Source organism: Nannobrachium achirus (genome assembly GCF_963921795.1).
Source record: "Nannobrachium achirus genome assembly, chromosome: 7".
In the NCBI taxonomy this organism is placed as follows: domain Eukaryota; kingdom Metazoa; phylum Chordata; class Actinopteri; order Myctophiformes; family Myctophidae; genus Nannobrachium; species Nannobrachium achirus.
In genome coordinates, this window is record NC_137816.1 from 10,148,687 (window position 1) to 10,171,473 (window position 22,787).

A 22,787-nucleotide genomic window follows, 5' to 3' on the forward strand; every position below is an offset into this window, starting at 1 on the left:
TCTGCAAAGGTGATTCTGTCCCACTGGGATTAAACAAATTAAAACATATATTTTCGGGTAAACCCCCTGTTTTGCAATGTAACTACTGTACCTTTGTCTTCCCTTTTTATTAATATCACCTAGATGTTTTTCCTTTGGTACTTTATATAGCTGTAATGAGGCTATGAAAAAATAAAAAAATCCCATTCACTGCCACTATAAAAACAATCTGCCCAGGGTCAAATGTCCCTCCATAGTAACAGGGCAGAATGGGGCGGGATTTGCAAACTAGTGAATTGCACCCGAGTTAGCCAATCTTCAGTCCCTATGCACAGGGTACAATCACACAAAATACAAAATGCTCCACTTTTTTCTTTTTTTAATGCAATCGTAGTTCCACAACTATAATAGAAACTGCCAAAGTTCTGTAAAAAGGATTTAGGGTGTACTGGTGTGAGGAACGCAGCAAAACGTTTAAACACTTGCTGGGGACTCTTGATTTTGAGAGAAAGGGGGTGGATTGATAAGCTGTCCTGAGACCAGGCAGGAGAACTGGCAGGACCTTCTCGGAGGTGCTCCGGGGGGAAAGTATTCAAAAACAGGAAATGGAGCTTGGGTGGAAGAGGAAATCCCAAACAGGGAGGTGAATGTGGGTGTGTCAGTTCTGCAAAAAGTCGTCAGGAACCAAAAAAGGAGAGAGCACACACACAGTGGTTTTCTCAACATGCACCTGCTGTATACAACCACACAGCAAGATAATCAGGCCAAACGTACACAGTGGATTTAACTCAGAAAGGTTACATTTGTACACTCTGTGACAATGGATAAATTAACAGAGGATTGTACTGCGTCTCTATAATCAGGGTTTGCTTCTTCAATCATTCTTCAATAATTATTTCCCTGTCTTCTAGTTACAGTATTATTCATACATTTCCTCATATCTAAACTTGAAGATTGGCACATGGATGCAGCAGCGCTGCAATTTACTTCCTTGAAAAGCTACTTATTAAAATCATTTGTTAGGAACTTATTTTAGCTGATGACTGGCACATCATTTAACAATCTTTTTTTAAAGCTGTCTTTCTTGAAAGTAAATAACAATTTCTAAGCAATCCCAATCACGTTTGGGAAAGATAAGGTAGAAATGAGAAACCATTGCTCAACAATATTGCTCAAGATTAACCCAGCGAAGCGGCTGATACAGTACACATCATGCAATTTCAATTTACAGGCTGAGCTCACCCTTTCCAAACAACACTGATGGAAATTATAATGTATATTGTTTTTCATTCAAATGTTTCTGCCTGTTTATGACATGCCCAACAAGGGGTGCCAGGTTGAGAGTGGTCCCTGTACGACAGTGGTTCCCAAACTCTTTAGCTCATGACACAATACCCTAACCCTAGTGAAAATAGCAGATCTACAAAATAACTTTCCACTGCAATGGACATTGACAGTCAGTTCAAATCAGCCACAAGAGCTATGAAACAGAACTTGTGCAATGAATTACATGAATATAAAACATAATTAGCCTAACGTATGCAAATAAACACATAACACATTTCACAATTAAAACAATCATTACACAAATAACACGTTAGGACATGTGCTCTGGGTGCTTGCAGTCCTCTGAGCAAATCTTTGAAAACCTCAGAAAAGAATCATTCATGTTGAGTCACCCGCTGGCCTAGTGGTCCAGGTACATGCCACATAGGCTCTGATGCCTGACAGCGTATCACGGGTTCGAATCCCAATCCCGACGGCCTTTGCTGCATTTCACTCCCGTCTCTCTCCTTGTTTCCTGTCCACCTACTGTACTATAAATAAAGGCAGCAAAGCCCAAAAACATCTTAAAAAAAATAAAATAATAATAACCATTCATGGTTTTGTTTCATCCCGTCTCAATGACTGCAATGCACTGTTTAGCACTCTGACTCCTCTGTGTCTCGGCTCCAGTTAGTCCAAAACGCGTCCTCCAGACTCCTAACAACTACACGACGTACACATATTACATCAGTGTTGGCTACACTGTTTACACAGTTCTTCCCACTTAATGTAGAATTGATTTTAAAGTCCTTTTAATCACCTATAAAGCACTACTACATCTCTGAATTACTGCATCACCTTGCCAATGCGAGAGCTCTCAGCCATTCTGACAAAGGCCCTCTAGTCTACCTGTCCCAAAAGACTCAAAATTAGGGCTAAGGGCCGATTCATACTCCACTTTTAGAGACATTTTTTTTTCGGTTTGGCTCTGTCCAAACTACAATGTCATTCAGAGGTTCGGGGGGGCGGGTAGCCGGGTACCGTCATTAATTCGGCTGTTCGGTGCTGCTGAGATTTTGTGACTCCCTGAACCGAACCGAAAAGATCAAAAGTGGAATATGCATTGGCATGCATAGAATGCATAGAATTAAGCCTTTCAAAATGTTCATAACTTTAGCCAGGAATAGAAAAGATAGCAGATCTACAAGTGCTGTGGGCTAATAGATCAGCTATTTTCACAAAAAAAAGAAAAGGAAAAAAAAAAAATACATTCAAACAATTTGACAAATTTAAGAACGTGGTCGCCCATAATGTCATGCTTAACATAGGGCCCAATAGGGCCAAAAATAGGTCCACCATGGTTGATGTTAAATTAGAATAGATGAGCAGTAGGAACTGGTTTCAGAGTGGTCCATGTAACTGGGGAACATGTGTAGGACCCTCCAGTCCACCCTTCAGCACTCAGGTAAGAAGTAAACGGACAGGCCAGATGCGGTGAGCTGTCTCAGGCATCCATTAAAACAGGGTGATAAATTAGAGTCCAGGGTTTGGCTCTTTGCCCTGTGGTTTTCAGCTGACTGCATTCCCCAATGTTACTACCCCAATGGTTACTTCTCAGATAGTGATGAGGTACCTAAGGCACCAAGAGATATGTTGTACTGTACATTACTGTAAATTCATAAGTCAGACTACAATATATCCGTGCAACAGTAAAATGACAAAATGCAGTCTAGAATACACTTTTGCTCACAAAAATGTGGCAAGAATTTGATACAACCCTGGAAGCATTATCAAAGTTAGCATAAATAAAGGTATTTCCTTAGAGTTATTCTTGGGCTGTGCAATTCAGTTTCACACATGTGCCAGTAACATTGTTGTCATGATATGTACAAGTGTTCTCTTTTCAAACAGTACTCTTTAACCACTAAAGCTGGCTTTTAATTGCACCGTTTTTTGGACGACATCGACGGTGCCGACCGGGAGCCATCGGCAGCTTGTCGGCAAGAGGCGCTTGCCGTCTATAGGGGAAAACCGAGCCTGCTCAGTCTTTTGCAATCGGTCGATAGAATTGAGGCGACTTGATACTCCTGTACTGTCTAGGGACTCTGTGTGTGGACATTTAGTTTGCTGCTGCTGCAGAAACCAAGCCTAAATAAGCCAGATACGTTTTCCCGTGGCACATTTTAACTAAATACCATATTCTCAATCTCAACTCTCAATTCCTATACCAATCGAGTCCAAAGGAAAATAGTAATAGCGCTGCCGGGATTTCTTTTGATGAGACGAGAAGAGAAACGCTGCTGCTGCGGTTGCTAAACTCTGTGAGTGAAACAAGTGACCAGGTCTATGAAAACAAGCCCAACCGTTTCACCACTTGAGCTCTATTACATTAGCTATTTTCTAGAAGAAAGCAAGGCCAAATAAGCAGCTACACTTCAGAAACAAGCCCAAACAAAAGCAACCCGCGACTAGAGTCTTTACAGGAGAATTAGACCAAAGTCGCTTATAATGAGCAAACCTGGCAACACCCGTTTAGTGCTGCAGGCTCATGTGCGTCTCGTCTGAATGCAATCTTCCGCCCATATATGGACATGCGCAAATTGAAGTTGTTAGGCAACTGTTGCGTGTTACATCACATGGCCATGTATGGAGATCTTTGACATTTTGTGCAAATTGATTATGCCCAAATACTGATATTAGGGACAGAGAGAAGGGCATGGAGGGAGAGAGAGGAACACTAGCCAGAGATATGACTTACCTTGGGGTCTGTCTGTAGACGTACTTGTGTCCCTCTGTGATCTGACAGTGATCTCTTCACCAAGGTACGATGCCGGAAGTGATAATAATCACCAAATACCTGTAAACACAAAGACAGAAAAATATAGGTTTGTAACCACAAGGTATGTATGAACAAAATCTCTCTGATGCACAATTAAGACTGAATCAGTGTTTTTACAAAGGAGAATGGGCTCCCATCAGACAGTGTCATGTATGAGGTAGGGATGGGCGATATGGAAAAATACAATATCACGATATTTTCCAAAGCTGTATCACTATACACGATTTTATCACAATTCTTTTTCACGTTGGTTTTTATGGTTATTTTTCAAGTTACTTGACAAAAACTAGACTCTCTGGGTTCCTTTTGGAGGTCTAAATTGAACTTTACAAGTACGGTATGTAACTCTGACAGTATACAAATGAAACCAAATGGGTCCATTTGGTTACATTTGTATACAGAGTTAAGTGGAGACCTTGACATTTTAAAGTTTGAGAACTACGGATTTAGACCAAAATGCAGGTTTAAATTGAATTCTGCAATGAATCTCTGTATTAACGATTAAACAGGATTTTTCCTCAAGGCTCACTCAATTGTATCACGATATATACGATGCCTCTGAAACCATATCACCATATCGCCCACCCCTAGTGGCATGTATGAGGTAACATTTAAACGGCACAGTAAATGTGTAAAATGGGTTGCTGCAGAAAATACCAGGCTAATGGTAAGCTCACTGGGAGAATCATGACGGATATTGACTTTATAGATCACTGGACAGCGTAAACAATCAATCCTTTCATTTTGGCCCCATTAAGTCAGTGAAGAAAATACGGACGTTGCAGATGGGTCACACAGTAACACGTGCACATAATGTCCTGTAATCTGCTGCAGTCAATATTAAGCACTCAACAACACTAAATTAACACCAGGTAGTTCAGGGTATACGCCCAGCTGTCAGAGCTCCATCCGTCAGAGCATCATGCATGAATGTGTGCATGCTTTCACGCATCAGAAACTGATTGTCCTGATGTATCTCATTCATGGTCACTCATGCAGCACAGCATTTTAGCAGACTATTAATATACAGTATTTACCTAATTGCAGGACAGTAGCCAACAAAAATGAGCACTAAAAGAGAAATGTTGATATTGAATGTAGGGTGTCTAATTATTAGATGTATTAGACTAATACATTAAGTCTTGGAGTCTATTAAACATACAGTAGATAGACAAACTTTTTCACTGAAGTTGCCAGTGTCGTGCTGAGAGTTGTCCCCCTGATGGAATTTGACTCCCCTTTCGCCCACACAGACAGATAAGCCATGCATCTAGTTTGTCAGGAAAATGTAAAGACTATACAAGGTTAATGGCCAAGAAGAGCTTATTTGAAATTGCCACGTTGGCATTAAAGGTAAAGGGGTGTGGGTGGTTGTGGTGGTGGTGGTGCTGGAATGGATGTGGATGAGGGGCCCAATTTGGAAACTGTTGAGCCTCTGTCCATAATTCCAAATGACGGGCGTGCATGGTATTGACATGGGCCAGTTGACAAGCTTACCCTTGATAGAGAATGCTGGCCTAAGACAAAAAAGATGCATACTCAAACACCACACGCGTGGGCAGTCAGGCACCCACCTATCATAACGGTGGTGCAGTTTTACATGACATGAATATAGTACAGGGAGAGGGGAGGGGAGCCATCACATAGGACTAGACATGATTAGCAACTCAGTGGTTCAGCTTCTGTTCACCTGGCTCTTAGAAAGGGATTGCGCTCAATCTAATGGCTGTATAATAGGTTCTCAATAGTCAATTAATCATTTCAGTAAAGAGAATTGAGTTGGATAAATCACTGTCATTAAAGCTGACAGTTCAAACTGGTGCCTTTAATGCAAGCACTGTGAGGCAGACAAGAAATACCAATCCTTTTACGATAAGGACATTTTTGATTTCATCCTTGCGGTTGTTGCAGTGGCTGTGTGTGTGTGTGTGTGTGTGTGTGTGTGTGTGTGTGTGTGTGTGTGTGTGTGTGTGTGTGTGTGTGTGTGTGTGTGTGTGTGTGTGTGTGTGTGTGCACGTGTCAGAGAGAGAATGAATGAGAGAGGGATAGTAACTGTAATAGCCAGACTGAAGCTTGCTACAAGCAAGTACTGCATGTAAATTGAGCAAAATGCTGACATGCAAAAGCTTTAGGGGAGGCCACAGTTTCTCTTGTGAAAGAGACAGCTATAGAAGTGGGTCCATTGTGTTAGTCCAGATAAGAGGCAGGGAGCGAAGGCATCAATCAATCGGGTGTCGATTGGCAGGGTCAATCCGATGAGTTAATGTGATTTAGGCACTTAACCTAAATCACATTAACTCATCGGATGCCCACGAGGTGTCTCTTTGATGTCTACGTGTGCCCATCGACGCGTTTGAGGCGTTGTACAGTAAACTATACTGTACTGTAGCTACTGTACCAGGCTACCGCGGTGATGAAAAACACTCCATTTCCCGAAATGCAGCGCGAGATCAGGTGACCGGGAAGTGCTGTCTCCCTCGTTCACTTCGCTGTAACGCTGCTGCACAAACATGCAGTTTAAATCACCTTCATGTTCAAAACGCGGCCTTTTCTACCGACCGTTACAAAAACCCACGATTGTTTAAAAACGGTCCTGACTGAAAGAAAATATTATCGTGAAATAAACAGGACAAACTTGGATTACATTTACTCGGATTACTTTTTTCGCCAGGACCTCGAAGGTAGGTAAAATGGCGGGTTGCCATGGGAACCAGCAAATTAAATGTTGAATAATTCTGGGCACCCGGTGTGTTAACATGTCACCAATGAAAAGCATGAGCACAAAAGGCTGCCAAACATTTAAGCTGCCTTTAGCTTTAATCAAGTCTAAGAATGATATTAAGACTGTGAGGAATAAAAGGAAGCAAATTTAAAGGTAAGGGCTGGATTCTGTGCCAAGAGCAATGGGGCACCATCATGGGAAACTTTGAAAAATAATCCTTCCTGCATTGCAGAGTAAAGGTCAGCTAACAACATGGGATCAATTAACTTAGAACACCTGATTGGTTGGAATGCACTCTAACCAGTAACCACCATACCGGCATATCCAGATTCCAGACATAATCAGCACACTGGTATGGTTGTGCTACCTGTTAAATGATTCAAAGGGTAATATGTTGGAAACATGTTTTTTTCCCCCTCAGTTTCATTATGATTGCTTTTGACATAGTGTTACAAGCAGGGGAATGTTTTACTAAATTATAGCTACACATAAGATGTCCTTGACACCTGACTTCTACACAATTCAAAAGATGAGCAAAGGCTCTCAGTTGGCAAGAATTCAAGCAGAATAGCAATTCACTTAGAAATGACCTATAATCCCTTGAGTACAAGTCAAGAGATGACTTCACACTCTGGAGAATGATTTCTTTCAACCATGGCAAAAAATAAATAAAAACGTGTAAACAATCGTATGCTCTCACACCCCCATGCAGCAATTGCAGATTTGCATGCACACTCATATTCACCTGAACTCTAAGGAACAACCTGCCACCCTGAACCACTTCTTCATTATTACCGTATAATGTAAATCCATCCCTGTGCCACCAAATGGAACATGGAGAATTAACAAAAGCTTTCTTTTCGTCCATCTAATCTTAAGAGCATGCTGCTAACATTAAGTTTAACTACGTTGCACCACAGGAAAAAAGGCCATTCACACCAAAAGCATTTATGTAGATTAGAAAAATGTGGAAACGGTTCAAGACTGGTGAGTGACAGACTTACAGATTTGATAAGAAGGGCACTGATAGAGCAGGGCACAAAAGGCTTAACTGGCAGTATTCAGAACAGCCCCATTACTAGAGGTGAAACATTAAAAATGATATACTGCAATTGTATTTACTAATATCGTGAGTAATATATATATGATATCGAGGTATTCAACGTTATCAAATATCGAAGGTTTTCTTGTATCGCCCAGCCTTAATAGTGCTTAGGAGCAGGCAGTCAATGCATGAGACAGGATAAAAAGAGAGATCCTGCACAATGCCTTCAATTACAGCTTCCAGTACAACGTTTATAATAACCGACCTTCATCAGGCATCAGGGATACCCCATGGAGGTCAGGTTGGAACAAAACGTTGTGCTCGCCAACAAAATAAAGTATGAAGGTAAAAAAGGGGAGCTCTCGCACAAACTGTCACCCATCGCAGTCCTGAAATTTGTAATTGTCTGTCGTTCACAAATATCAATGTCAACAATAGTACAGCACTTCTTGGAGCATCATTAAACCCCAGTGCACACCCAACTTTATGATATGAGGCTTCCTCCAACACAGAGATGCAAGGGGCAAAGTGTACCTCACTGGCAGCTGGACCTAACCAGTAGTTCCCTTTTAATACCACACCACAGCAGGCCAAGCAGCCCCCACAAAAGAGTGCCAGATGGGTCTGTACAGATGCTGAATCTGCCTGCCAGAATAGAATACACTATATTCATCTGTTCTCTACTCAAAACATTTCCAATACAGCAGCAGTCAACCTCTCTCCTTCCACGTCAAGCTCGATTGATTCTCTAACTTTATTATTTGAGATAAGAAGAATGTGAATTTGTTCTGTCTGAATGAAGTCACAGAGTTGAGATTAAGCTACGCTATACACTGTACAAGCACCTACATTAAATTTAGTCTGAAACAACCACAGCCTCACTTTGCATTTCTGGGACAGAGTCAGAGATGTACTTGGGGTGAAAGGGTAGCCAGCATTCACTTGACTTGTCCAATGCTGTAACACACCTGGAATGAAGCCAAACCCAAACTGCTGCAGTTCTCTGCCAGATAAACTCAGTTTAGGAAGCCTTATAAGGTCCAGCTTGAGCATTTACCCACATACCAATCCAGTATCAACAACGTACTGGCAATATTCCTTTCCAGTGCTAGAAAATGGCAACCATTATGCACAGTGCCTTCACTGCCTTGCTAGTTTTGAAAACAGCTGAAAGAAATTGATTTAATATTGCTGAAAAGCCAAATGGCTTTGATGAAAAGGTGAATTGTGTGACATTTGTAAAACAAAGAAGCCAAGACTAAAAAGGAAAGCCCAGCACGTAAATAAAATGTCTTAAATTGTCAACATTTTTGTTGATTTGGGGGTAGGGTTAGCATATGGTTTAATGTTGAAATATTCCTTGTAATGTGGCTTAGCGCCTGCCCTTAAGTTAACATCAGTCTAGGGTCTCTTCTTCCACTTTAACAAATTGACTCAAGTGCTGTGCATTTGAGAGTTTAGGCCATTCTAGAGACCTCCCCTGAAGGTGAAATATGTCAATGTAATGGCCTACACAGCAATTCTTAAAGTGGGGTCTGGGGACACCCAAGGAACCTCAAGGGTCTCCAGCAAAATGAGGAAGAGTTTAATTTCATTATTTGGCCTGCTAGAAGTTAGCCCAATGTATCAGAACGACTACTGAGACGGTAATAGATAGTGGATTAAGGCTATGCTGGGCCATGTCTTAATATGGAATTTGTCAAACAGCATGAAAGGAACCCCCATACATACAAGCTTTGTTTCTTAAACAATTAGCACAATATGTAGAATGATGATGTTTTGGTAGCCAGTGAAGAAATTGCAGATTGATGCAAAAGTTGGCCATACAAGCCCGGACAAAAAAGGATAGTCATTTGGTATTTTAAGAAAAAATGCCAGAGGCCAGAGGGTTAACCTTTTCTTTATGAAATATCTGAGATAATTAGGATTTTCTGGATGATTTAATTACTTTGACCAGTTTAATCACTTCAAATACTCTTTAAACTTAAAAATAACGAATAACCGGAAATTGGCTACAAGCATGCAACATGCTTGTGCCAAGTGCAATGCGTTGTAAGTTTGTAGATAGCCTATTTGCAGTACATGGCATGCTTCCATAGAAGACATGCGAAATCAGTTGTGGCGACTGAGAACTTTAATCCATGCGTGCATTTATTTTGCAAGCCACGGGGAGCCCCTTAATATTAAAACCGGAATATACCGGACATCTGAGCAAGGAGTCTCAGCCGCGCCGTCTTTTACCGTACTGGGTCATTAAAAACGAAATAAATGATTTTTATCCGAAAATCGGCAATCGTCTAACCTTCCCTAGTCACCACTCGTCCATCGATAGCGCATGGCTCGTCTGACATGAAGCAGAAGTGATGTCAGGTCCATTCCTTGCAGAGGCTTCCCAGCTGCCGTCCATTTTCTGTTTATACGTTAGTGCTAGTATAGCAGGAGTGCTGGGGGCTATGCGAGCGAAAATGCTCATATCTACTCTTGAGTCATACGTGGATTATTTGAGCCGACATTTACGCACGCGAAACGCACGGGGATAAGATGCGTCGGCCGAAACCCCCACTCTAAGCCAATGCAGATTGAAGAATTTCACTGGGAACTGTGGTGAGTATACAACGGGGATCGCAGTATGGTAATGGGGGATGAAGACCACGTGATATAGCGCTGAATGTCTTGTAAAATGAATGCGGTTCATAATATAATAATAGAAATTTCACGGCTAATCTACAACAAGCCATTCTATTTCGGCTGGCAAAGTGTTAAGTGTGATTTTGAGACTACTTCCGGTTGCTTGCTCACAGAACACAGAAGCAACAGATAAAGATTTGCATTTTATAAAAAAAAATATAGAGAATCGTACACTTTCTTTGGGTTCAGTCATTGAGAAGTTGCCCACTGTTTCAAATATTTGGACTTAAGGTAGCTACTAGCTATACAACTCAAGGTTCTACAAGTACTAGTAGGAGTAGCCCATCACTTTAAGGAGATGTAGTACTGTTAGTCCAGTCATTTTAGGGTTAGACCTAGAACAAATTGCAATAGTAGCAAACTCAACTGATTTTGTATCCTCATTATGTCCTTAGTGAGGGAAAAAAAGTCCCAAGGAATCCCACCGGGGCAAAGTTTTGAAAACGACCTATCTCTTCACTTACTATACACTACAATATAAAGGAAAAAATGACTGAAAAAAAACCTGCTTTAAGTGGGATGTGAGGGGTCTAACTAGGGGTTTGTCATCATGCTGAATCCATTGCAGGCATTTGTTTTGCACAAAAAACATTCTGTGGGCTAGAAATGGCCTTAGAAAACAATACACGTATGGGTGCGTTTTCATGTTAGTCGGAGGCCTTAGGGTTTTTTTTTCTCGTGCTAATCAGTCTAAAAGTTCAAAATTTTGCACAGATGTAGCTCAGGGCATGCTCTAATGATTTAGCTAGGGCGCGCGAGTCTGCAACATTCGGGGTCGCTACAGCGGCCAAGTTGGGCTCCCATCGACTTTAGTGATGAAAAGTGACTTTTCAGAGTTTTGTTGGTGCTGTGGTGACCCCGAAGGTCGCAGACTCGGGCGCCCTAGCTAAATCATTAGAGCATGCCCTGAGCTACATCTGTGCAAAATTTTGAACTTTTAGACTGATTAGCACGAGAAAAAAAAAACCCTAAGGCCTCCGACTAACATGAAAACGCACCCATATGTGTATTGTTTTCTAAGGCCATTTCTAGCCCACAGAATGTTTTTTGTGCAAAACAAATGCCTGCAATGGATTCAGCATGATGACAAACCCCTAGTTTGACCCCTCACATCCCACTTAAAGCAGATTTTTTTTTCAGTCATTTTTTCCTTTATATTGTAGTGTATAGTAAGTGAAGGTAGATAGGTCGTTTTCAAAACTTTGCCCCGGTGGGATTCCTTGGGACTTTTTTTCCCTCACTAAGGACATATTGAGGATACAAAATCAGTTGAGTTTTCTACTATTGCAATTTGTTCTAGGTTTGGCCTAATTTTGGCCTAAAATGACTGGACTAATTTGTACAGCCTGCAAAACACTATATGAATCTTGCCAAAAACTGCATGGGATTAGCATAAATCTGGTATGTCTGTATAGGGGAGGCTTGTAGGCACCCATGGAACCCATTTCCAGTAACATATATTGAGGTGGAAGGTCACGGGACCATTTGAAAAATGATGATGTCCATATTTCTCTCGCCAAAAAAATCATCTAACTTTGAATCATTAGGTATTTAGCCCTCTTCCCAATGAGCTAACATGACATGGTTGGGCCCATTGGAAACCTGAGATTGTCTTGAATCAAATGCTATCTTTACTTTTGAGCTACCTCAAAATCTGAGCGCGCCACAATCTCTGAAATACAGTGTCGTCAGTGATCCTGCCAGCAATCGAGTAGGTGTCATAGGGGTAACAAAACAATGAAAAAAACACATTTGCCCCGGTGGGATTCCTTGGGACTTTTTTTCCCTCACTAAGGACATATTGAGGATACAAAATCAGTTGAGTTTGCTACTATTGCAATTTGTTCTAGGTTTGGACAAATTTTGGCCTAAAATGACTGGACTATGTATGCAGTATGCTTTTAGACCTAGGTTTTGTTCCACACTTTTAGTTACAGCACTTTCTTAGTTAAGAGTTCCTGGGAGTTTTTTTTCTTATTTAGGGACTGTTGAAAGTTAAACTGTGATTAAGGACTATAAAAACAAAGGCGACTCTTAAATTAGAAATCACATCAACAGTCTGGTTTGTGTTCCACATCTTTTCTCCTTGATACTGTATGTTTTCAGCCCGCATTTTCTTTTACCGCCTATTAAGTTGTTGGTGTGCCGTTTGTTGTGTCGTATATAATCAAAAACAAATCTGTTTGGACGATAAACTCTGGTTAAGAACATCATTATCATCATTTAAAATGTTGACTCTCACTATAGAACCCTCTATGGAAAAGGGGGTCTCTAACACATCATAAAATGAGATGAGCCATGAAATTATCATCAAAGAAAAAAGACAAACAATTTAACCTTTCATGTCCCAACCTATATGGCACTCTTATAAATGGAGGAGAGGACAAGCATTCAGCCATGGCATACCTCTCCAGTTCATGGAGTGGGTCAAGGTGTAAAAGGTTTACAATGAAATAGCTTCAGTGCTGAAAGTCTATTGGTGCATGCAAGGGGTCGATGAGGACCGTCCTTTAGTGCTGCAACTATCGATCTTGGCGATTATCCTATAGATCTACTTGGTGTAGATCCATTTACAAAAGATCAATAACTGATCATATCAATTACTTTTTTAATGGATTAAATCGATTACTTTGAATAACGGTTACCCTACCGTCCTTAAATGTCTACCTCTTCACACACAAGCTCTACATGCAGAGTCAGACTACTGCAAGGATCCAGGGAAATAAGCTTGCGATACAGCATACATAAGCACACAGCCCTGAAATCATCAGGGCTGTATGTATCTTCCTATACAGTAGCTTCTGCTAGAATCAATAACAGGTCAATGTATGTAGCTCAGGAGCAAACACCTGTCAACTCAGCAAGTGAGGGTTCCATTCTCATCCACTGTTGCGGAAAAGCAACGTGGCCAATGACCTGATAAGTTCCCATTAAGGACGTTTCCCTCTCGGCTATTTACTTCCCTGATTTGAATCACTAACCCAGTTAAGTGTCCTTCAACAGTGAACAGACTTCAGGCATAATAACCCAGTGAGAGAATGAAGAGACACATCCCCAGGAGGCATTCAAAGTATATTTCAGAACAAATTGCACACAGAAAATGGTCTGAGATTGGTACTCATTTTGGATAAAATTACAATCATATTAGTTAATTATATAATTTTCTTTCTTCATACAGAATTGTTCATTTAAACAGGTTAAAATAATACAAGACCACCTAAAACATCAATGGTTAATGTGATCCTCTTTATTTGTGAAAGTGACATCTCTGCCTGGAACACTAAGAATGTCTCCATTGCAATGACCATTTCATGGGTTGATTTTATTTATTTGTTTGTTCCAGACAGACAGGGGATGTTATGTTTGTCTAGTTTATAGAGTCAGGATGCCATAACCAGGAGACCAAGGGTCGAGTTCGACTAGCACAACGTCAACAGTTCTTGTTAATCATCAAATAATGTCAATAGCACAGAGTAGCAAAAAATACATTTAGAAAATGTATTGCTAACAAATGCATCAATAATGCAAATTGTACTATTAAGTTGAATATTACTTGACCACAAATATAAATTAATAATAATTAAACACTATGTATCTTCACAAAAAATAAATCCCTATTTGTTGTCCCTCATCAGGTGGTTCAATAGCAAAAAGGTGGCAAACAACCCAGAATGATATAACTTATCCGAAGTATAAAACTTGCATTCACATGTTCTCGTATAAGCATCACAGTCTTAACTGTAGCACAGGAACCTGTTAATTGCATACACTGGCTAGGAAATTATATAGTCACAATCTTAAGTGGTCTCAAGCCTTTATAGCCAGGGATAACAGCCAACAAGATAAGACCTGACCAAGAAGGCTTTCACACATTTGAAACAGACTAAAGAAATTACAGACTGGAGGGCTTCTTTTTTTTATGGGAGGACACTGCTTCCCTTTATATAGTCCACCGCATGAGTATCAACAACAAGATCTTGCCCCACAAAGACTGCAAAAACCCTTAATGTCTGCCTTAATACAATGACTACAGTCTGGTGGCCTAGTTTACGATGCACTAAAGCTTCTTAACAGGGCGGGAAGCAAAGGCTGTTTTTTTTTGTTTTTTTTTGTGCGGTGCAATTCTTGTTTGAGATGTTCAGATGTTTTTCATTAAAATAAAAAAGTCAAAGAAAGGCCTGAAGTCTTGCAAGATACTTGAACATAACAAGCAGGAAAGCGGATAGAATCAAAAATGGAAACAGTCCAACGGTCTGTTATATAATTAGACACAGAACGTCCTTCATGAAGAATCCTCATTATTGCACTTGTCTGGTTTCAGGCTATTATAGATAGCAATGTCAAACACTTTCTGTGCTCAATCTATTGGAAATCAAAAGTCACACAGTCATAGCTGTCATATACTGGACAGATAATATGCTATCCAACAGGTCTCCTTGACATGCAGATGTCTGGAGGAGCTGATCCTCGTTAAGAGTGGAATTCCATTACATCCGTCTGTTTTTATACCCAGTGGGTATAGGAGGAGGGGAGATGGAAAGAGAGAGACAGCATCACAGAGAGGCAGAGGAGATAAAGATAGAGGTAGGGGAAATAAATGGGAAATGGAGGATATATGCTAGACTGTAGCACCATGGATGCAGTCCTGTCACAGAGAGGATTGTGTGATTGCTTTTGAGACCTTAAGAGAATGCCAATTCTAAATCTCAAACATAGATAGAACTATGAAATACTACAACATTTTTCAGAAAGTCCTGCTTTGTGAAATGAGAACAAAGTAGAAAATCAGGGACAGGCAGGAGATTGGAGTGGAGTTTGACATCCACGTGACAAGGTCATGAGCCAGATTTGAACCAATAGCGCTGCAAGCACATAGTATGGTCCTCAGCCAGGAATGGGTGTGCAGAGATGCATGAAGGAGGTTACCCGTTAAGATTTAGGGTTTGACAGAATTAATGGGTGCTGATGAATAAACATGAGCAATAATATTAATGCAGGGGTGAGTCATGCCCTACTGGTGCAGATGGAGATTTCTGCTTTAAAATACATCACAGAAATTTAATTTGATCTTGTGACTCATTATCTTCTTACAAAATGGTTGTTTGGGACGTTTCCAAACTCCAGAGGGCCTTTAAGAGGTTTATAAGATGGAATGTTGGGGAGTACAAGAGGCTAATGTCTAAGATGAGTGTGGAACTTGAAACAGTCTAGAAAAAGGTGACAGTGGGGTAATGGTGACAGGAGTGTGCCTTGGAGTTTAGACATGGAGGTCAAGGACAATAGTCACTGTGACATAGACTACATTTCAAATAGACGGACAGTTCCATCAGGATAGTTTAACAATCTAATTAATCACCAGTCACATTCGCGGTCGAACTTGTGCACTCCATTTAATCTTCCCCTTCTTATTATCTCTCCGTCTCATTCACTCTCTCCCTCTCTTTTTCTCACACACACGCGCACACACACGCACGCACGCACGCACGCACGCACGCACGCGCGATGATGATTGTGGTGCTGATGATGAAGATGACGGAGGTGACAGGCCAAGGGGACAAATGCTAATGAGATTAACTCATCCAAGTTTATTTTTATCGCCCCCCCCTCTACTCTTAATATAAACGCACGCTGGATAAAAATACCAGTCGAGTTCATCAAAGCCACATGGAGCACCACAGTGGCTCTCTGTAGAGAGTACAGCCTCTAATTGTGTAACAACTCTCCATGTAGAACACTTCCATCATTACTTTGTCCCTCCACAGAGGGTTGGGTACTTGTACCCAACCCTGTAGCTATATTTCAAAGAGCTCTTTTGTGTTGCCGAGTTTGAGGTTTTTTTTCTGAAGTGTTGCAATTGTGCCCAAATGGGGCACTGCCTTATGCAGGGGTAGCAGCACGCACACACACACGCACGCACGCACGCGCGCACGCACGCACGCACGCACGCTCTTAACTTTTTTATCTCCATTACCCTAATCTACTTAAATTACTAACATGATTCATTCCTGTGTTTTAAGTTTCATTTATTGACAAATTGAATTAAATTAAATTAAATGAATTCCCTTCAGATATCCAATCATAGTTTAATAATGGGTGGCACCGCGTGTGGCTAGTGAGATTCCATGGGTGCCACCTTGGGCCACCCGTGGACATGCCACTGCTTGTGACATTGAGTCACAGTACCAACCTCATTCCACTGCTGGCAACACTGTAGAATCCTCTGTGTAATTTGAGATACAAATGGATAAACAAATGGATTAACACTGAGGATTTCACTGTGTGCAATAATGCAACACATAAAATAATACGATCTGCGATCCTCCTCAGTTTACTGTGAAAGGAAGAATGGCCACAATAGAAACTCCAACACTGTTGTAGCTACATCCTTTGAACAGATAGGAGAACATTCCTCTAAGGGCGTTTTGTTTCTGCCGTTACCATGGAGATGGAGCTACAATGATAAAAATCCCTTAAGGATTCTATTTGGGTGGTGTGGTGTCATGTAAGAGGAGGGGAAGAGATGATGATAAGCCCTCATCAACTCAACACTGACTCATAAAATGCTGGAATTATTACGATATGTGGATTAAGAATAAAGTTTGTTTTTATCTCTCAAACCACTCGGGGAGTGGAGGCTATTGGGGATGTGGTGAGGAGAGGCAGACTGCGATGGTACGGACACGTAGTGACGTGAGGAAGGAAGAGAATGATTGGGTGAAGAAAGTTATGTTTAACGTAGAGGGGACAAGACCCAGTGGCCGGCCTAAGACCTGGCAATCGACCGTGGTGGCTGACATGAGGGCACTCGGCATCGACCATGAGGTGGCCATGGACCGTTCCCGGTGGAAGAAAGCCATAGCGAGAACCGAGAAGCCAGTCCAACGCAGCGGTGCCTGGAAAGCGGACTTAAAAGAGATGATGATCTCAAAGCAGGCTGGTGAAAAGAGAAAATTCTCATGATGGCATGATAGACTTACTGCTTTCAGTTAAATCAACCACAATAACACTTACGATGCATCCTCATAAATACTTAATATGTTTTTCCCCCTACAAGCCATAATCCTTCACAATATCCCCAAGGCACGATGTATGCATTTTCTCAGAGGTTATCCACCAAGCACTTCAAGCTACTCAGGAAATAGAACCTGCAAATCCCTACATACGGATGACTGAGTGGTTTATCAACTGTTACTTATCCATTGTGACCTTGTTTGAGGGAAAGGCTCAGGTTTTTGCTCTAACAGAGACAAAGCTAAAACGAGGAGTGTATGACAGCGCAGTCTCAACCGTGTGGGGTTGTAAATGACGAGGTGACATGAATGGTATGTTTATGCTAATAATTCACTGGAGGGAAAATAAATATAATTCCTCGCTAAAACCTAAATTAAATTAAAGACTAAATCCTTAGCATTATTACATCCCTTTAATGATGTGTGCTGGTGGCTCAGATCCAGGCCTGACATCTCTCAAATAAGTCCCAAAGTCAAATGCCGTAAATGGATTCAAAATGGATCTTCTTTTTTTTTGCTTTTATTGAGCTACAACGTAGCTCTGCAGGAGGCTAACCCTCTATAAGTGGCTTCCCTGTTACGTGCGTGTGCGCGCGTGTGCGTGCGTGTTGCGTGCATGCGTCCAGAGGTAATCTTGCAAACTGCTGAAACGATTAGTGCCAAATGCCAGTAGGCAAAATAAATACCACCTAATGTTCTTTCACATATTTTTATACTTTGTGAAAAATGAATATTAATTTCATAATGTTAGTCTAGGCTCAGATCCTGATGGTATTGTGTGACCGATCCGCCGTTTTTTAATAAGTCAATGCAGAGGTGATACTGTGTGTGCGTTCTCTGTAAATTAATTTTTGTGGCTTTGAATTCCCTGCACCACAGAAGAGAGTCAAGCAATTTGTGTGTGTGAGTTGCTCTCAACTTATCTCGGCCTGAAACCTTGCCCAATGAGGAGTCATACATCATAGATAAGTCATAGAAGATGACTGACGTCACAGGCTGACCACATGAAGTCCGAGATCCACATTGAAGCCATGGCATTCCCATGGGGATCCACATGATTTGCATTGACTTTGCACAGGACAGTGCACAGAGACAGGATCTTGAGTGGGGGGCAGAAATGGGGAAGACATTGCGACATCAGGGATGTTGCGATTATGTGGTTGACACACTATCCGTCATCTAGCAGCATGTCCCTGTTAAAGAGGTGTTTACACTACTCAATACTGAGTAGTGTAGTTCTCCATATGCATGTACTCACACTTTGTGACTACATTCATTCTTGTGCACTTTCCATGGCGATTCTGTGGAATGTTGCAGATACCATGTCTGCAAACTTCAAATACAAAACTACTAGACTAGCCTCGCACAGTAAAACCAGCCCACATAATCAGATTGGGGTTTCCCAAAACTGAATAAATGGAAAACAAAACTTCACTGTTAGCTCAATCTTCTTCTAACTATCTGATGGAGAAAAGAAAGAATAAATGGTCAGATTGAGATACATCTGTGTTTCTTCTTTGCTGTGTAATGTTCGATGTGTCCTCCAGTTATCTCCAGTTTTGTTCCGTAAATACATGTACGTATCACTGAGGTCTGGGGATTTGTGCAGCTGATGGATCAATAGGTACAGTATGAATGGAGAAGCCCAGTCTGTAGCTGTACGTTAAGTAGAGTATGTAGAGTATAAATTAACCTTTAACTGTGATTGTGAGGTTTGACCAAACCCATTATCTTAATCTTTTTCCATTTTCCTGTCTTGTACAACAGTTTAAGTTCCACAGAATCAAAAGGCACGTACAACATAATTTTAATCATTTTTCAAACTTTCTCAAAACTGGACTTTTTGTTCAAGTTGATGTATCCTACTAAAAAGGCTTCTTATGTGTAAGTATCTTGGCAGAAATTACATTCCATTTATGGCAGTAAATATAGCTGAAGATGTGGCAGGTGTTCCTGGTTAGTGAGGTCAAATCCGGTAAAGGATGGGTTGAGACCTTAATCTCTTGTTGCTATAATTCTTCCAATGATGGCAGCACTACTGCAGTGCACTTATCTTAACAAACTACAGGTGACTATTCACACATAAAAAAGGTACTGAAATAAACTTCCCAAAGGGTTGCATTGATTGCATGAAGTTGTGCTGAAAGTATTTTTCCAATAACTTGTCATTGAAGTGGAACTTGGCCAATATTCAATGTGCAGCCTATTGTTTTATTGGGGTCCTCATTGCAATAGAATAATAGGATTTACATTAAAATATAAATTACAAGTAGATTAGATATACTTACACTATAATATCCTTCAATCTAGATTAGGCTATATTTTCTTCATGTAGGGCTTGTTTGTGTATTGTATGACATCACGCCACATCATCAGCTGTGGACTCTGTGATGTCATCGTATCTCCATATATGGCCATCTCCGTATATGGAGATATAAGTCGTCCATGCCCAGGTATGGGCTGGTGAGGTCAGACTTTGTGTGATGGGTAGGTTATCTCCATATATGGAGATTCAACATTCCAGGTGTAACTATGGCTGCCCGTATGACGTGAGAGGTGGAGGCTGTGATATTTGTGGAGATAAGCGACCAACGGTCGCGTATCTCCCGATTAGGGAGTCTTACTGGTAGTCTGCTTTACCTTAACACTTCCAAAGAACTTCACGTTCCTGGAAGTTCTTTGGTGTTGGAGAAAAGATGCAATTGGAAATTACAAGTGTGGTTGCTGACGGTTGTTGACGTGACTATATTCTGCAGTAATCTAAGTCATGTGAAGCTCGACCAATTGATTCCCACTCCCATTGATTCCCTATTGATTATTCCCATTCCCATTGATTCCATCAATTTCCAATGGCGGCGGAAAGGTTACCCTAGAAATAAAGTTTCCCCAGGACTATAATGTGTTGCCCTTTTGGGAAACCACACTAATTACCGCGGTGCAGCGTCACGGCCCCGGGGACGTGTTAGCTGGTTACCATGGTAAACAGGTAAACAGGTGCTGCAGCGGCTGGTTAACGAAAAAACTTCATATCCCATGATGCTTCGCGAAAACAGCTCCTGCTCAACTCCATTTCCTCAATCATATTCATTCATCTGGGCTCTGTAAAATGGCCTTTTCTCTGTTTGTTTATCCTTCATTGTTTGTTTTTCTGGACTGTAGCTCACTCATGGATACTCACTTATGAATTGTTTCTTCTCCATGTGAAAGAAGACAGATTGAACGGCTGTGAACGAGGGCGCGCACAACGTGCACACGGCGCGCACACAACATGCTCGCCACCACCGAAAGTCAGTTTAAAACAATAGGGAAGATACACTGCGTTGATCTACTTAGTTATGACAAAACTATGGCATCCCAATCCCAAGTGTTAAAAGTGGCCCATCCCTACTTCACAGTGTAAATGCACTGCATTTCTATAGCACTACTAGTGCTTTACATTGTGTGTTTACCGTCACCCATTCACACACCGACAGCAGAGACAACTATAAAAGGGGGAGCAGTGAGGGGTTCACGGTCTTGCTCAAGGACACTTCCACAAAGCCAGGAGGAGCAACCAGGACCCTTTCAGTTCCTAGAGGGCCTCTCTTCCTGAGCCACCGCTATGGCTATCTGACTGTGTAAAAAGGTTTCAGGGAACCTAAAGCAGCTCATGGAATAAAGCAGCCAGGAAACCTTTCTGAGAATCCATTTAGATATTTATCTGAAAGCAGAACCAAAAGCACATCCAGTAACTGAAGGGGCATTTCCACGAATATCACAGAGGTCTTTAAACCCTGCTGCAACACTGTGCACAGTGGGTGGCTGGATCTGACCACAAGTAATAAAGCACAGATCTGATAAGGAACCTGGGGAAGCTCTTTGTGGAGTTCCTGCTGATGTTCACAGTTTGCATTATCATTATGTCATGATAACAGGTTGGTTTCCCCGTGCGGGCGGGTCCATGTGCCTCACATGCATTAGTATTGGTTCAGTAGGTTAAAATGAATCATTTTGAGAGGTATAGTAGAATAGAACAAATTACATCATTGTATTTACAATGGGTGGCAACGCATCTTATGTGCCATTTACAGTAAGCTACAGTGTTCTATTCTCGTGGCCTGGCTTTGAATCCTACACAGAGAGGTGATGAAGTTCAATGCAAACATAGTAACAGTAGCTGCAATTAATTGGCAGCACCTGGAAGTCGACTCTGCCAAGAGAAATACAACAGCTCACCATCTTATACAATCAATGGTGTATCACTGTTTATAATGATGATAACACATCCCTTTGAAGGTTTGTGAAAACCAATCCAGTATAGAGCACACAAGATATTGGCGCCTGCCAGCAGCTCACGGACAGCCTGCCAAACGCTGACGGTTTTCTACCCGATTTACAATGGGACATTTTCTCATTTATTATCGGTGATGTCGATCAAGAGAAATATTCATGATTTCCCCCCCTTGACAAGAATAAATGAGCTCTTCCAACCAAATAATTCAGGATGGACTTGGAATAGATATGTTGGGTAAGGAAACGACAGCAAATTATTAATGCTATCCAGCGGCATAGCAGAAAACATCTCTGTCTCATCTACGCCTACATTATGAGTATGAGTAGCAATCACCATGGTGTCAGGGCATGCTGAACACATGGCTGGCTTTATTTCAGCTCCCTGTCAGATCATTCAGAGATGGCTGTGGAAAAAGAAGCAGCCAATCAATCATGTGCTGCTGTTGAAAAGACTGGACAGTGTGTTCACACTAAGCAGTACATTACTATGCAATGCATGCTGTACATGGTCTATGTCCAGTAAACATCCTGCAACAATGAAAATAAAGCAATTCCACATGACTGTGTGTGGAGTGGAGTCAAGCCATGTGTACAGGATCAGTTTTCAAAAACAGTTGTGAGCAGAACATCGACTTCCACTTTCACAGTTCCCTTTATCTTCACATGACCATATAACAAAGGTAACTTTTTGTCTGTTTGTATGTATGTCCCACAATCAGCTCACTTCACACTTCGTGTGATTTCTATTATAATTTTTATTTTAATACAGTAGAGTAACTTAGACGTTTCTTAGCGGCATTAGGGATGGGACGATAAGCGATATTATCGTTAATCGTGATAAAAAACACTCACGATAATCGTATCGTGGAGAGTTGATTTATCGTGATATCGTCCTCCGTCATGCATCAATTCACCTTTTATTTACCGAGCTGCATATCCGGTACCTCTCTCTCTCTCTCTCTCTCT

At 41.2% G+C, this 22,787-nt stretch overlaps 1 protein-coding gene across 2 annotated transcripts in view; it reads right to left on the bottom strand.

Moving 5' to 3' along the window:
• furina (furin (paired basic amino acid cleaving enzyme) a) overlaps positions 1-22,787 on the bottom strand; it is a 101,183-nt gene that overhangs the window by 53,531 nt on the left and 24,865 nt on the right. For both annotated transcript variants that reach the window (XM_080730569.1, XM_080730568.1), the window contains exon 3: positions 4,004-4,102. In XM_080730569.1, the coding sequence (XP_080586695.1) occupies positions 4,004-4,102 (99 nt within the window). The remainder of the gene's footprint in view (positions 1-4,003; positions 4,103-22,787) is intronic.